At 37.9% G+C, this 14878-nt stretch overlaps 1 protein-coding gene across 1 annotated transcript; it reads right to left on the reverse strand.

The window, feature by feature from the left end:
- Positions 1-1485: 1485 nt before the first annotated feature.
- LOC137401873 (WD repeat-containing protein 18-like) lies at positions 1486-14424 on the reverse strand. Its single transcript, XM_068088349.1, has 10 exons — positions 14334-14424; positions 13532-13723; positions 13342-13452; positions 13009-13142; positions 12262-12403; positions 11967-12110; positions 9359-9429; positions 5592-5716; positions 5030-5196; positions 1486-2197 (listed from the first exon to the last, which is right to left on the reverse strand). The coding sequence occupies exons 1-10, from the start codon at positions 14358-14360 to the stop codon at positions 1916-1918; spliced, it is 1395 nt and encodes a 464-aa protein (XP_067944450.1). The 5' UTR covers positions 14361-14424; the 3' UTR covers positions 1486-1915.
- Between the last annotated feature and the right edge of the window lie 454 nt (positions 14425-14878).

Raw genomic sequence — 14878 nt, forward strand, 5'->3', positions numbered from 1 at the left:
TTCAATGGAACGACGGAATTGTCGACATCATTCGGGTAAGCCTTTTTTGGAAGTTTGTCTTGAAATTGATTACATTTGCAAGGCCCGACACAAAAGCATCTATCTAGACTCATCTTTGGCCCAGGATATCAAATCAGGCTCCTTTACTGCTCATACAAGGCACAAGTTTAGAATGAAGCTCTTATCTCGGTGACATCACCAGTTATTGTGTAAACTGGTCATGAAATAGCAATGAATTACAGACACAGTAACATAGTTAGTGCAAGTGTCTCTCAGCATTATTTCAATGTATGCATAGTATACCGAATTTGACTAAGACTGCAAACCAAAATTGTGCTCAGTTTATTTTGATCAACTAATAAAATGTAACAGAAACAGATACCAATGAAGCTATGAGCAACTGCATGTGTTGTCACAAATGTACATAGAGCAGATAGTCGACTTACAACCCACTCGTATCGTAAACTATTTTGATCTGTAGTCTGTTTATAAATGAACTAATAAGCAGGAAATAGATATTGTCTCCAAGGCTACTGGTCAACAACCAGCAAACCCAGAATTCAACTATAAGAGCCATTGTGCTATAACAAGCTTGCTTGAAGACATTATAATGCCCACTTCCACTTAAGCAGTCCATACAAATTTTAGCAAAATATATGTTTTAGTGCATAAATTCATATTATTTGTTCCTTTCATTTTTGGTTTATCCATAGATATAGTAATCCCATAGATATAGGGTTTACTATATCTATGGGTTTATCATATATTAGATGTCGATAATAGCATTTTTGCACTTAAATATCAAGTATCTGATGGCTTCACGTAAATGTGTTCAAGTAGCTAACATCATGTGGCCTATAGATAGTCTATTACAGGTGTCTCTCTTCAACACACCAAACAGTTGGTGCGCTAGCACAGCAAAATTAGTTGTTGAAACATCAATTTAATGATCCTTTGCTTTTACTGAATAAACTGTGTGAGCTATTATACGCTGCGGCGAAATTGCTTGAAGACCTCTCAAGCCTACATAAAAACAGGTATGTGTGCTTCAAATAAAGCTAGTATCGTGTAAACTAATAACAAAGGCCATTGTAAGAAAACTGACATGGCTATGAATCTATTTAGGTCAGAATATTTTAAAAAATGTAAGAAATGTTCTGTCAAGAAATTACTAGCCGTGAGCTTGCAGAACTGGTAGAAGTTTGCAATGCAAGATAATTACTACAACTTTGCATCAATTTCAATTTAGCCGTCAAAGTTGAACAAAACAAAAAATAACCTAATAAAACAAATTATTAAACATTATGTGAGATTACTAAAGTAGTGCTAGGTACTTTAATATATAGATTCACGTTGGATTACAAATTATAGCTACATACAGTGCTTAAGACTAGATCCCAAGTTGGAATGAGCATATATGTCTTTCTCTGCTTAACTAAAGCCCCTAAATTCCAAAATAAGCTAGAGTTAGCTAGACATAGCTAATCAAAAGCCATAGGCTAAAATTAGCAAGACATAGCTAATCAAAAGCCATAAGCTAGAGTTAGCTAGACATAGCTAATCAAAAGCCATAGGCTAAAATTAGCAAGACATAGCTAATCAAAAGCCATAAGCTAGAGTTAGCTAGACATAGCTAATCAAAAGCTATAAATATACAAAGCCACAGCTTTATCAAACTGATGTTTAGGTTCCCAATACAGTAAACAACAATGCTATTACATTTAATGCATAAAATCTGAGAACGATCGGGCAAAGAATATAAAAGAGTTTGTATCATTGAGCTAGCAAAAGCTTAAATAAAGAAGCATCCCACAACAGCTATTATTACATATACAATACAGTTTTGACCTCAGCTTGACCTCAGCTTGATCAATGGAAAAGTGATTAAAACAAGTGGGGTCGCTAGAATTTGAGGTCAACTCGACTTCTTATTCTTTTTAGCAGACTTTGATGTAAGAGGAGTCTTGTCAGCGGAGATGAGCAGCCTCATGCTATATTCATAGAGTCCCCTATTACACGCCGCTGCCTTCCCTAACCGCGCATTGCTGTCCTCGAGCTTTCTTCTGAGCTCCTCCGCAAGCACTGACTGAGCAGGAGCCTCAGGTGGTTGGCCAGTTGTCAGAAACGTCTTTTTTTCTGCTATTGTCAACTGTCCCAAGGTAGCAGCTTGTGATGCGCAGAATTTTATGTCCTCTTCCTATAAACAGGAAATATATCTATGCGCGAAGAGGTTTATTCACACAGCCACTAGGACACAGCTATGACACGGCCAAATTAGCATTCAAAACAAGTTCTGTGAGCAGAAAGAAAATACCACTCAGTGGTAAACTAAACTGTTGATAGTACAAGAAATGAAAGACAACTCCTAATTTGAACGCTAGTATAGCACTTAATTTACAGCACAATTACTTGAGTTTACTAAGAATGTTAGCAGAGTGTTGAATGATTGCATGAAGTTCATAATTGTAACTCAGCGTAAGCTACTGATATTCTAAGATTGCTTATTGTAAGAGGTGAATAAATGCACTATGGGTAGCTAGTGCACTATAGGTAGCTAGTGCACTATGGGTAACTGGCGCACTATGGGTAGCTGGCGCACTATGGGTAGCTGGGGCACTATGGGTAGCTGGCGCACTATGGGTAGCTGGTTCATAGCAAAAACAGACTACTGATAGATGATAGCATTTTACAGTTGGGTTCAGCAGGATGTCTTGTCCATTTACAATATACAAACATTTCTATTGATAATCTTAACATACATGTATGTACTATACCTAATATTTAGATAAACTAATGGCGTGCTTTAGCATATAGACTAGCCTATCTTATCTGTAATCTCTAAATTAAAAACTAGCCCGGTTCACCGACTAATCAAACCTGCTACATAAACCTACCGATCTACTATACTATGTAAGTCTCCAGTATCTAGAGACTCGTTCAACTCATACCCTATGCTTACAAATACAACAGAGGTGCAAGTGATGGAGCAGTCAGCTTTATATTATCAAATAGTACATTTGCAACAAACTCCTGACTGTCGGTCAAATTATACTACTGGCAGAAACAATCAGACAATGTGCTATGAGCTGCTATAACGAAGTCACCAGCTTAGAAATGGGAGATAATTGAGTTCAACTTGAGTGACAGAAGAACTAGCATCACACAAGTTCACACATTAGAAACTTTTATTCTTCAGGATCAGTTGTGGATTTTGACATAATAAGTTAATATTTATACACATCACAGGCTACCATCGGTCCACAAACTTGAGGTAGCTTCGTCCGACTGCTAGGTAATGTGCTAATGTACAAACATTAGTACTAAGAGTTAGTTTGCAAACAGAGGGCACGTTGTAGCCAGAGAAGCTCATCAAAACAAACTCACACTCCAATGACAGGACATTACACAGTAAAACAGTGCAGAATAAACGCATCTCAGCACAGTATCTACATCTATATCCATCGTTTTTTTTACGTCATCACCCTGTTTGCACATGCTCTCGTTCACGAAAAAGCCGCCATCTTTGTGAAAAACGATCGTCATTCTCTTGATTAATAGTATTTTTCGGTGTTGTTCTGATACTAAAATAAAAAATTTGCAAACAAAAGTATTGTTTGCAATAATTAATTGCAGAAGCTTCGTGTTTTTAACAATAAAATTTGTCCATAAAGATGGCAGACAACGACAGAATGACGTCACGAAAAAACGAAGGGTATATATAATTCTCAAAGTCTGTTGGTCAGACTCCCTTGGTGATTCCCTTCGTGCTGGATTTGATCTCAGAACCTCTCTTTCATCAGGCGATATCCTTACCAATTGAGCTACGCGAGATGCAATGATTTATTCAGCGTTAAATTAAACGTGCATAGCATCTGGATTATGCAATTATGATTTGCTCTCACTGCTCTTATTAATAAGTTTAGCCATACAAATAGTAGCCTACTGAAATTAGCCAATGGTGATGTGCCAGGCTAATGGCAAGCAACTACATTAACTAAAACTGTTTAAAAGCTATTTTTTAATACTCGTGCAACGCAGGGTATTCGACTAGTTATGTATAATACAAACACAACTCAGTACAGTATCTACGTTGCTTCAATAGCTTACTTGCAATAAAATTCACATTACAGTTATTTGGTATTAAAAGGTTCACCATGTCTTACTCTGCTGTGTTGTAGGTGCCAAATATGTGGAAATGTGATTACAAGCTCTTAAAAGCTCAAAAACGAACAGTTAATCGCAGCCATCACGAAAACGCCGTAATTTGCAACCTCTTTATTTCGATGACGTACTCAAACATTGTGGTTAGTGTTTTAACACGTGATGTTATCACGTGAAATTAAAGGCCAATAAAAAACTCAATATAAAACGTCTCGTAACACTTGTTTATGACAAACACGTCGGGTTCTACCGGAAAGCCCATGTCAAATATAGATGCTTGCTACTTTACAGTTTCGTTTCAGCTTGGTCTAATCATCTAGTCATTATCTGATCATGTGACCCATACTTTCTGCCAAATAGCGCAAAAATTTCTGCAGCATTTTTCGACTATCACAGGTGACCAACAGGCTTGTCATGTTTATCAGAAGATGATATGCACTCCTTCGAGCTAAGGTTAAAAATTAAACGAATTTTCACGGTAGGTTTTGAGATATCAGTGCTCAAAGTGACAGCATTACGATGATTATGAAATAGACACGTAAGGACAATAGACATGGTTTTATTGAATGCGGTGAAGTATATTAGTGAAAATACTTCGACGAATGACGTTGCATGAAACTGTAAACAGAAGCCCATCTTGTTCAACGACATCCCATTTGAGCCATTTTGGAAAGGGATTCCAATCTACAGCGTTTTCATGATGGCTGCGATTAATTGTTTGTTTTTGAGCTTTTAAGAGCTTGTAATCACATTTCCACATATTTTGCACCTACAACACAGCAGAGTAAGACAGGTGAATCTTTTGATACCAAATAACTGTAATGTGAACTTTGTTGCAAGTCAACCTTCAAGTGCAAGCTGTGCGTACCTGTGATCGACAGTCAAGTGGTCTTATAAAAAAGTCACCTAGGCCATGCAAGTCATTACTGCTGCTACTCAGGTGTCTGTCAAATGGAAGGAAGCAGGTGCTTGGCTTGTAATCTTCAGCTGTAATGTGTGCTGGATACGGGGTGATGAGCAAATTTGTTATGGCACCTGTAGGCAAAAAAAGGGAGAGAGTAAAAGCCAGACTTTGAGAAGTATACAAAAATTCTATAGAACTGCAATGCAGTCTATAGAAGTACAACACAATACATCATATAGAAGTACAACACAATCCATCATATAGAAGTAGAATACAATCCACTTTACAAAGTACAATACACTCCATGCACTCCAAGGTACTCCATACACTATGGGAAGGAGTCCATACCTAATGAAGGTACTTCATACACTATAGAAAGGAGTATATACCTACTGAAAGTATTCCATACGCAATGGAAAGGTGTACATACCTAATGAAGGTACTCCATACATTATGCTGCGGTAGTAACATATCAGCATGTATACTCTACATGTACAAAGGCAGAGAGACTATTGCATTGACATACCTTTATGTGGCAAGGTTCGAATGCATTGACTAGATGGGGTGTGCCATAAACGCACTGTCATATCCTTGGACCCTGAAGCCAAAGTAACTCCATCCATACTTAACACTAAACATGTAACTTCCTTTCTAAAATTCAACAAAGAGATGCGGGTAGCGTGTCATATAGACTATAGCATGTCATATAGACTATAGCATGTCACATAGACTATAGCGTGTCCTATAGATTATATAGCATGTCATATAAATGATAGCGTGTCACATAGACTATAGCATACCACATAGACTATAGCATGTCACATAGACTATAGTATGTCACATAGACTATAGCGTGTCATATAGACAATGTTACATAGACCATAGCACGCCACGTAGACCATTTTGACATATGAAAGCTATAACAAAACCTGACTAAAATGCTTGATGGACCGCATGTAGGAAATGTATTAGCATAAGACATAGACATTGAAATCAGACTCAAATCGCCTAATGTTAGTCTAGAATTTCACACTGATAATGATGAGGGGACATCTGACAACAGTCCCGCCTTTAATATTTTCTGTAAGCAACTACTAGTTATTGAGGATTTTTATCAGCTGAAATTGGAGTTGTATTCTGCTGTATCATTTATTTGTAACATTGTGATGCAGGCCATTCTGCTGACTTATATACTTCGTTTAGCTAGTGTTGGGAATACAGTGAAACATGGATAACTCGCCCTCGGATATATCGAACACATGGTTAACTCGAATGGATTTGCTTGGTCCGTTCCCACGCAATGATAAATGGCTTTATATAACTCGACCTCGGCACCGTTAACTCGAACAGTTTTTTGCGGAATTCACAAACGTGGTTTCCGTTCAATTTATTTCGAAGGAGTTTCCACTAGTCGCGGAGCTGAGACTACTCTGCTTTCTTAACGAAAGCGCTTTTTATACGCGTATAGTGTACATATAATTTCCCCCGCACCGTATAATGGAACCAAAAAAGAAATCGTATAAAAATGATTAATAGGGTCGCTAAGACGTTCGCTTAGTTACGGCCAAGCTATAGACGTTAGAAGGTATTAGCGATAAACATTTAATAAAGATAGACACAGCATGCAGAATACATATTGTAACAGTGATTATATGCGGATACATAAAGATAAAATGTCACAAATAGGCTCGTGGCTTGACGTCCGCTATGACAGACATCCGCTTTACGATGGCATCACGCAAGCAAAGAAAAGCGTGGAAACCTTCTGACAAACCTAAAGTACTCGAGGAAATCGAAGCAGGACAAAAGCTATCAGCATTATCAAAAAGAGAAAATCTTCCAAAAAGTAAAGTGCCAACATGGATTAAACAAAAAGAAAGAATAAGATCGTTATGTGACCAAAATTCATCAAGGCTAAGAGATCGTTCAACGTCACACGATGATTTGGATGGTGTATTATTGACTTGGTTTAGACAAGTGCGTAGTGAAGGCGTACCTATCGATGGGCCAATTTTGTTAGAAAAGGCTAACAAGTTATTACAGGATTTAGGAAAGGATACTACTGTTTCTCGCGGTTGGATCGACAGGTGGAAGAAAAGGCATTCTATTGGCAGTCAGATAGTTGTTGGAGAGTCAGCTGCAGTTAATGTTGGAGAAGTGGAAAAGTGGAAAGAAGAGGTGCTTACTCCATTACTTCAAACGTACACTATGATGACATGTTCAATATGGACGAAACCGGGTTGTTTTACAAGCTAATGGTCGACAAAACGTTGCACTTTAAAGGGGAGAAGTGTAGTGAAGGGAAGTTGTCAAAAGAAAGACTGAATGTGGCACTTTGCACTAATATGTCGGGCACCGAGAAGGAAGTTCCTATTGTAATAGGAAAGTTCAAAAATCCCCGCTGTTTTAAAAATGTTACTAACCTTCCATATCAGTATTACCACAATAAGAAGGCTTGGATGGTGAGTGACATCTTTCAAACATGGGTAAGAGATTTTGATCGCCGGATGACCAGAAAAAACAGAAAAGTGCTTCTCATCATTGACAACTGTCCAGCACACCCAACTATGAATGGGCTGATGTCAATCAGGCTTCTATTTACACCAGCCAATACCACAAGCGTGCTGCAACCTACATGTATGGACCAAGGAATCATTCGAACTTTTAAATCTTACTATCGTCAGCAAGTTTTGCAATTCACTGTTGATTACATTGACACTCATGGAAAGAAGCCAGATGCTTCTATCAATGTTTTGCAAGCAATACGCTGGGTGGACAGAGCATGGAGCCGTGTCACAAAAGAAACGATTGCCAACTGTTTTCACCACGGGTTTGGTCATACCAACCTTGACCAAACAGATGCGACTTCAACTGCTGATGATAATGAAGAAGGTGACACTGTGAGAAATCTAAATCTTCTACTACACACCATAGATTCTACATCAAATGTGACAGCAAGTAAGTAATCTTGAAATAGCCAATGCTGTTACATTATTATGAACTCGAGCCGATAAAGGGCTAAATTTATGACTGTCTAAGGTGCCTAACAAATGTTTTAAAAATAGTGTTACTTTAGCTTAAATTCAAGTTTGGTTTTGCAGATGAGCTTTTAGTGGTTGATGCAGACATTACTGTTGCTGAGCATTTGAGTGATGCAGAGATTGTGCAGTCCGTGACATATTGTGGTACTCTCGATGAGTCCGATAGAGAGGATGAGGCTGAGATTGTTGAACCTGATCCACCTACCTTGGCTGATGCAAACAAGGCTTTAGATGTCCTTAGACGTTTTATAGATACGAGAGAGTGCAAGGACTATAATAACTGTTTAAAATCTATTTTTACAATAAGTCACACTGTTGATCTTTGTCAAAAAAATACCTTGTCACAGACTACACTCAATAAGTTTTTTAAATGAAACAACTGATCAGATGTAAAGCATGCTTTTTTGAATTGGTCATAAATGTTTACTTATGTCCAGTTTTAAAAATTATCAGAAGGAATAGATATTTTTCTATTGGGCTGAAATTTGTTTGCAGTTTTAGGTGATGTGACTGACAAGACGTTTTAAGATTAAAATTGGCAAAATTGATCTCGAGTAAAACACTCAGAAGAAAAAATGTCTTCTGAGCGTTTTAACCGCGATTAGGTTTTGCCAATTTTAATCTGAAAAGTTCTGGCAGTCACATCACCTAAAACAACACACAAATCTCAAGTGTATAAAAATATCTATACTTTCTGATAAATACTTTAAAACTCTACATCAGATGCCCTTTAACTTACAACAAACAACCTATACTTTAGTTTTATATATACATGTAGTTTGTATATGTATCTACTGATAAATACATTCACTTGAGACTGTGCTCTGATAACTTGAACGTTCTGATAACTCAAACACTTTCGCTCGGTCCCATGAAGTTTGAGTTATCCATGTTTCACTGTATTAGTCAAGGAGCTTTATACAGGCGCAGCAAATATGTATAGACTAAACTTAGTCGTGTAAGGATAGATAAATCCCACAAGTAGGTTTTCTATGTATAAGACTCAAAAAGTCACACAGAACAGAGCTCTAAGCAGAGTAGTAAAGACATTTTGTGATATAGCAACCTTTTATCAACCTTTCTGAAACTTGAAAGTTTTTGAGCTCAAATAACATCTACCACCAGTAGACTATATAGTTTCTGAACCAAACTATGTCCATAGGAGATCAGAATAACCACATGGAAATCTTAGCAAATATATATGAAGCGATACAAGAGTGTTTCTAAGGCAGTGCTGCTATTAAATACTTACAAATGTCCGATAAAAGACTGTGACAAATCGTTGTTATCATTCAACAGCACGTGATGCTCGTGGGTTTGCACCTACAAAAAAAGTATGTTGTTTCACGTTCAATCAAATGTCATTTAAAAAAATTGATGTAAGAAGAACACGTTAAACCTGATATTCTAGATGAAATAGAAAGGAAGTGAAATTGATTCACCATAAAATACCGGTATATTATTTAAAAATACATTTCACTTTTATGGTTACTTACTATTCTGTGCTTGCAATTAAATTCTTACATCACATTAAGTATTTTAGCTGCAGGGTCAAAGGTTAATCAGAAAGTATGCTATTTCAGGTGTGAGCTAATGTCAACAACAGTCCTAATAATTCCGGTCTGCCTGTAGGTAAGGCCTTTAGACATATTCTTAGCTAGTTAGTATTCTAGTGCTTTCTTACAGCTTTTCATAACAAATAATATTTTCTAACTAGAACTATACAAAAAAAGCAAGTTGTGACAGCCTGTAGTAAGGCTGGTTCCCATTTCCATCGCAAGTACCGGTGGCAGGATTGCAGGGCTATTGGCGGTAAAATGGGAACCCTTGCACTGAGTACCGCCAGTATTTGCTGGCAGTCAACGCAAAAGTCCAGAGCTGTTCAACTTTCGCAAGGAGCCACAGAAAAAACCTTCCCGAAATGCACTGTACAGGTAAAGGTCAGCATTTTCGAAATGGCATGGCGAGGGGCCAATTTTTTATGCGATGATCAGCGATGCAGCCTTATGTGAACATAAGCCCCCGAGCCTAGCACAAGCTTTTTGCTGTGCGAGATTACCGCCGGTGTGTCGCAACCGATATGGGAACCACGCTTGTAGTTAAAAACTGAAGTACCTTCACCATAACTTTCAGTGGTAAACCCACTTGTCTGAGCAGCAAATGACACGAATCCACAATTTTCATAAAAGTTTGAATTTTAAAGTGTTTCCTGTTACCAGCTACTTGTTTTGCTCAAACATTTGAAAGTTGAGACAAATGATAACCAGTACAGCAAAGCAGAGTAGAGGCAAAGCAACTACAAGTGAAAAGCAAAGTTGGGGGTCCTACCACACAAAGCTGTCGTCAGAATAGTCACTTTTAAAATCACTGTCGTCACTTTTAAAATCACTGTCGTCACTTTTAAAATCACTGTCACCTTTTTCAAATTGGTAACCAAAACAACCTCTTTCTTCACATTCGTTATTTTAATACAAATATCTATACTGGTGGCACTGGGTTGCGTTAAAAATCTGAAACTCGCTCAGTTTGAACTTCTGCTAACCAAAAGCATGGCTCAACCAGCGACCTTCACAAACATATTAGTGATGTTTGGGAGCGTTGCTGATTACTCCGCGAAGAGTGACAGCCGTCTTAGGTTTTTAGAGCTATATTTCTTGTACTGAAAATAGACCGAGATTGCCTTTAATAATCACTGTCAGTCACAGACTTGGAAACTGATTTGCTGTCAATGTCGTGGCATTTCATTGCTTTAATTATTTGGCAGTCTATAAATGCTGGGCCAGATGCTTCAAACCAAAACTAGTGAAGTTTCGGTTGACCGTGGTGATTTATGAACAAATAATAAGTTAGTAACGGTACGGCAACACGTAACAAAATTTCCGTTGGTTCTAACCAAAATCACGAAATGATTGAAACACACAGAATTATTCTGTGCTGCTAGAATCGTGCTAGCGAGCACGATCTCAGCAGCTTTTGCAATTAGTATAGTCCAAGAGACGTATAATGACACACGAAAGTAAAAGTATAAGTGCAAATCAACATAGTACACACGATGCAACTGCTTAGATTGCGTTATTGAATGTATTTATTGTTTGGACGCTATAGCTACAATTTGTTTATTTTTTTAATTATTTTTCCTTTTTAGCAGCAAAAGTTTTGTGGTAGAGAATGTCGACATTTCTAGCGCAAACAAGTCAGTTGCATCGTATTTACTATGATAACTTTCTGTAATAATTTTCTTGTGTGTCGCATTATGTTTTCGGACTACATATATCTTAAAATTTGCTAAAGTCGTGTTTGCTAACTAATAATAGCGCGACTTAGATAGTTTTATCGTGTGTTCTATGTTCAAATGCTTTCGTATTTTTATTGTGTGTCACGGTACATGTCTTGGACTATACTAATTACTAAGGCCGCTAGAATCGTGCTCGCTAATAATTTGTTTAATCTGTTAAAAGCGTTCGTCGACGAACTCGGTGGGCATGCACAGCTCAAATAATTCTGTGAATTTTGACCGATTAATTCTGCGTTTTTCGTGATTTCGGCCAGAACTCCGAACCAACGAAAAATTCGTTACGTGCAGCCGTACCTTTAGTAATCCTATTTACGCAATCCTCGTCACCTACATTGGTAAATGGTCGTCTCGTCTGTCACTTTTTAAATATCCCTGTCGTCGGGTCGTCAGAATCGTCACAAAACATGGGAGGACCCCCAAAGTTGAAGGTCTGGCAGCACTTATAAGACATGGGTTCACAAGAGACCCTTATGACCACTATGAGTTTTATGCAATAACTTTACATTTGTTGTTGCCTTCATCCCTCAATGACACAGACTCTATATAACTTAATGCAGAAACATACTTGTCTATGTAGAGAGAGCTTGTGTATAACACCCGTGACTGTGGATACATAGAGACAAGATTGGCAGGCTGACATGCACACCCTGGTTAGCACCACATCAAATAGAAACCTGGCCACTTCTTTTCCGGTGTACATATCAGTCAGCTACAAGAGACTGTACATGTTGAATTCAGATGGAACTGCTCGCTATCTGTATCTGATCAGCACCATCACAGTACAGCTGACTCTAAACTCATTTTACAAATGCTCAACTATAAGCTGTCAGAAGCCTATGTAAGCCTAGTATAAGCCTTACCCTGCATGACTGGTCGACAGACAATGAAACCACCCTACTCCTCGCACCTATACAGCCTACACACAGATCCGTGATGGCCAAACTGTGATTAGTTGATGACCATACCGGCTCGACTGCTGTAGAGTCTGTCTGATCAACTAGTCTACAATAATGAAAGCGCGGATTAACTGTAATTATGACACAAAACATAGAACATTAAGTAGAACAAGAAATTATATGGGCTACTTTTCTGACAAATTAACATGGGTCAAAGGTGAAATGACCACGAGCTGGTTAATAAGATGACACAAAAGGAATTCAGACGAGAGAGCTCTATGGATATCTACTATTAACTCAGCACCAGAGGAAACTGCAGTGTGCTACTATAAAACCTTTCTTCTACTTATTGTATCAGACAATTTGAAAGAGAGAACTGCACAGTTGGCGATTATATCAACTATATTGGAGCAGCATCATGGACAACGTTTTAACTTTCACAATACAAATAAGCAAGCCATTTCACATTGGTTCGTGATTGTACCCTGGTGACCACATCTTTACCAGTATTACTGCCACTCTATCATTTGTAAGCTACTAATGATTGGATTCTTCACCTTAATTAATTTCAATCAGCAAATGTTAAAGGATGATGGTGGAATTAGAGCCATTTTGTTGTTCTGAACAAGCTTTGTGGTAAGTAGTATAAAAAAGATGGATTCTTCTTCTCCGCTATTTAACCGGTCAAGAAAAAATAATGCGGAAGCTTACCTTGCCAGGGACCAGCAGTGCAGTACAGCATCCTCTCCTGCGGTTAACAGCATTGACCCATCATCACTCAGACATAAACACTTCACAGGCTGATAGTGGGCTGAAGCCTTGGCAAGCAGTTTACCACTGTTAATCTGCGCAAAATAAACTACCAATAGGTCTCATGTCTCTACTGCCACATCTTTCTGACACATCAACCTGACATTATATAACGTAAAAAGCTAACAAAATACTATGCAATATTAAAATCAGCCGTCTATGACATTACAACTACGTAAAGTAAAAATCAGGGGCACATGCATAAGAGATCAACGACCAAACAATCAGCCATACCTGCCAAACATAAACGTTTTCTGCTATCGCTGCTACACAATAGTGACCATCTCTTGTTATGGCAAGTGCAGATGCTTTGTCGGGAAGAACTATTCGTGCCTGCTTACTATCCTACAATGTGATACAGAACGGCTTGAATAAAGATGATTCTAAATTAGCCACAAATTCACAATAAAAGTGAGCCAACTACCTTTGAAGATATGCGCCAATGATGCAGCAGAGGTTTTCCAAACTCTAGGCTGACAAGATAATCATCCTTTACGAGACAAAGTGATTTCGGAGCAGACACTCCACCCTTGAAGGTCTGTTCAACAATGCCTGTGTTCAAGTCCCACATGCATGTATTCCATAGCTGCCCAGACGATTCAGTTGACCAGATCACCTAGGAATATCCCACATAAGCTTTTTAAGTGTTGATCCAATGTGGTTATATACCTCGACTAACAGTCAACAACTAGAATGTCATGTACTAATGACACATAATCGATATGAAATCAATCCAATCTAAACTCGCGCCTTTTAGATAGCTCTATACAAGTGAATACGGCTTGCCACAGTTCAAATCGATATGGTGCAAGTAGATAAGTTAAGTTAGTAGGCAAATGCATAGCATGCTTACGAGTGTACATATAGAAATGATATACAAAGATTTCTCAGCCAACTATAATAATAAAAACGTAGTAGTACGAGTAATGTCTCAGTATGTCTCAGACGAGGTAGAGCTTCCCAGCGATTTGATTGAAATCTAAAGGGAAGCCTCTATTTATTGGGTTTGTTTTGAGTCAGGGTATAATTTCGAGAGCAGCACACTGCTGCTTAGAATTATTGAGTTTTGGTTGTGTGCCCTCTGATGTCTCGAATTGTTCGAGGCAAAAAGCTAGTACATGTAAAGACACGTTGCATCGAAATATAAACAACTTAAAAAACTAATTTGAAAAACCAATATCAATATTCAAAATTAAACAATATTGTGTTATGTTAATACTATGTACCTCGGTTGCACGCATTAATTGGGCCATGCCTTACAGTTTATCGAGAAGCGAACTAAATTTATGAAGCATGGGACTGGGTGCCAGAGATTACGCCTACAAGTGATTTTGCCTACGGGAGATTACGCCTACAAGTGATTTTGCCTACAGGAGATTACGTCTACAAGTGATTTCGCCTACAGGAGATAACGTCTACAAGCTGATAGACTATGCCTACGATCTAGGATGTTGCCCCTACTTTAATTCTGTGAATTGTGATGCAGAAAATTACGAATGGCACGATGAATGCATGTTATGAACGTTTGTTGATGTATTTTATTATGTAAATTATTTTTTATATCAAATCCTATAATCATCCATATATCAAATCCTTGCAAATATATAAATTTAATTCGAGTTGATTATTGGGAACCACGGTGATTTAACAGCCGTTTATTTGCAACAAACCATGTTATTGAAGTTAAAACCACATTTTTATTGAATTATTAAGCAAAAAACAAGCGTATGTATTTTTGAAGTTGTTACTCTTATACATACAGACACATGTC

The sequence above is a fragment of the Watersipora subatra genome, chromosome 1 (genome assembly GCF_963576615.1).
Source record: "Watersipora subatra chromosome 1, tzWatSuba1.1, whole genome shotgun sequence".
Lineage (NCBI taxonomy): Eukaryota > Metazoa > Bryozoa > Gymnolaemata > Cheilostomatida > Watersiporidae > Watersipora > Watersipora subatra.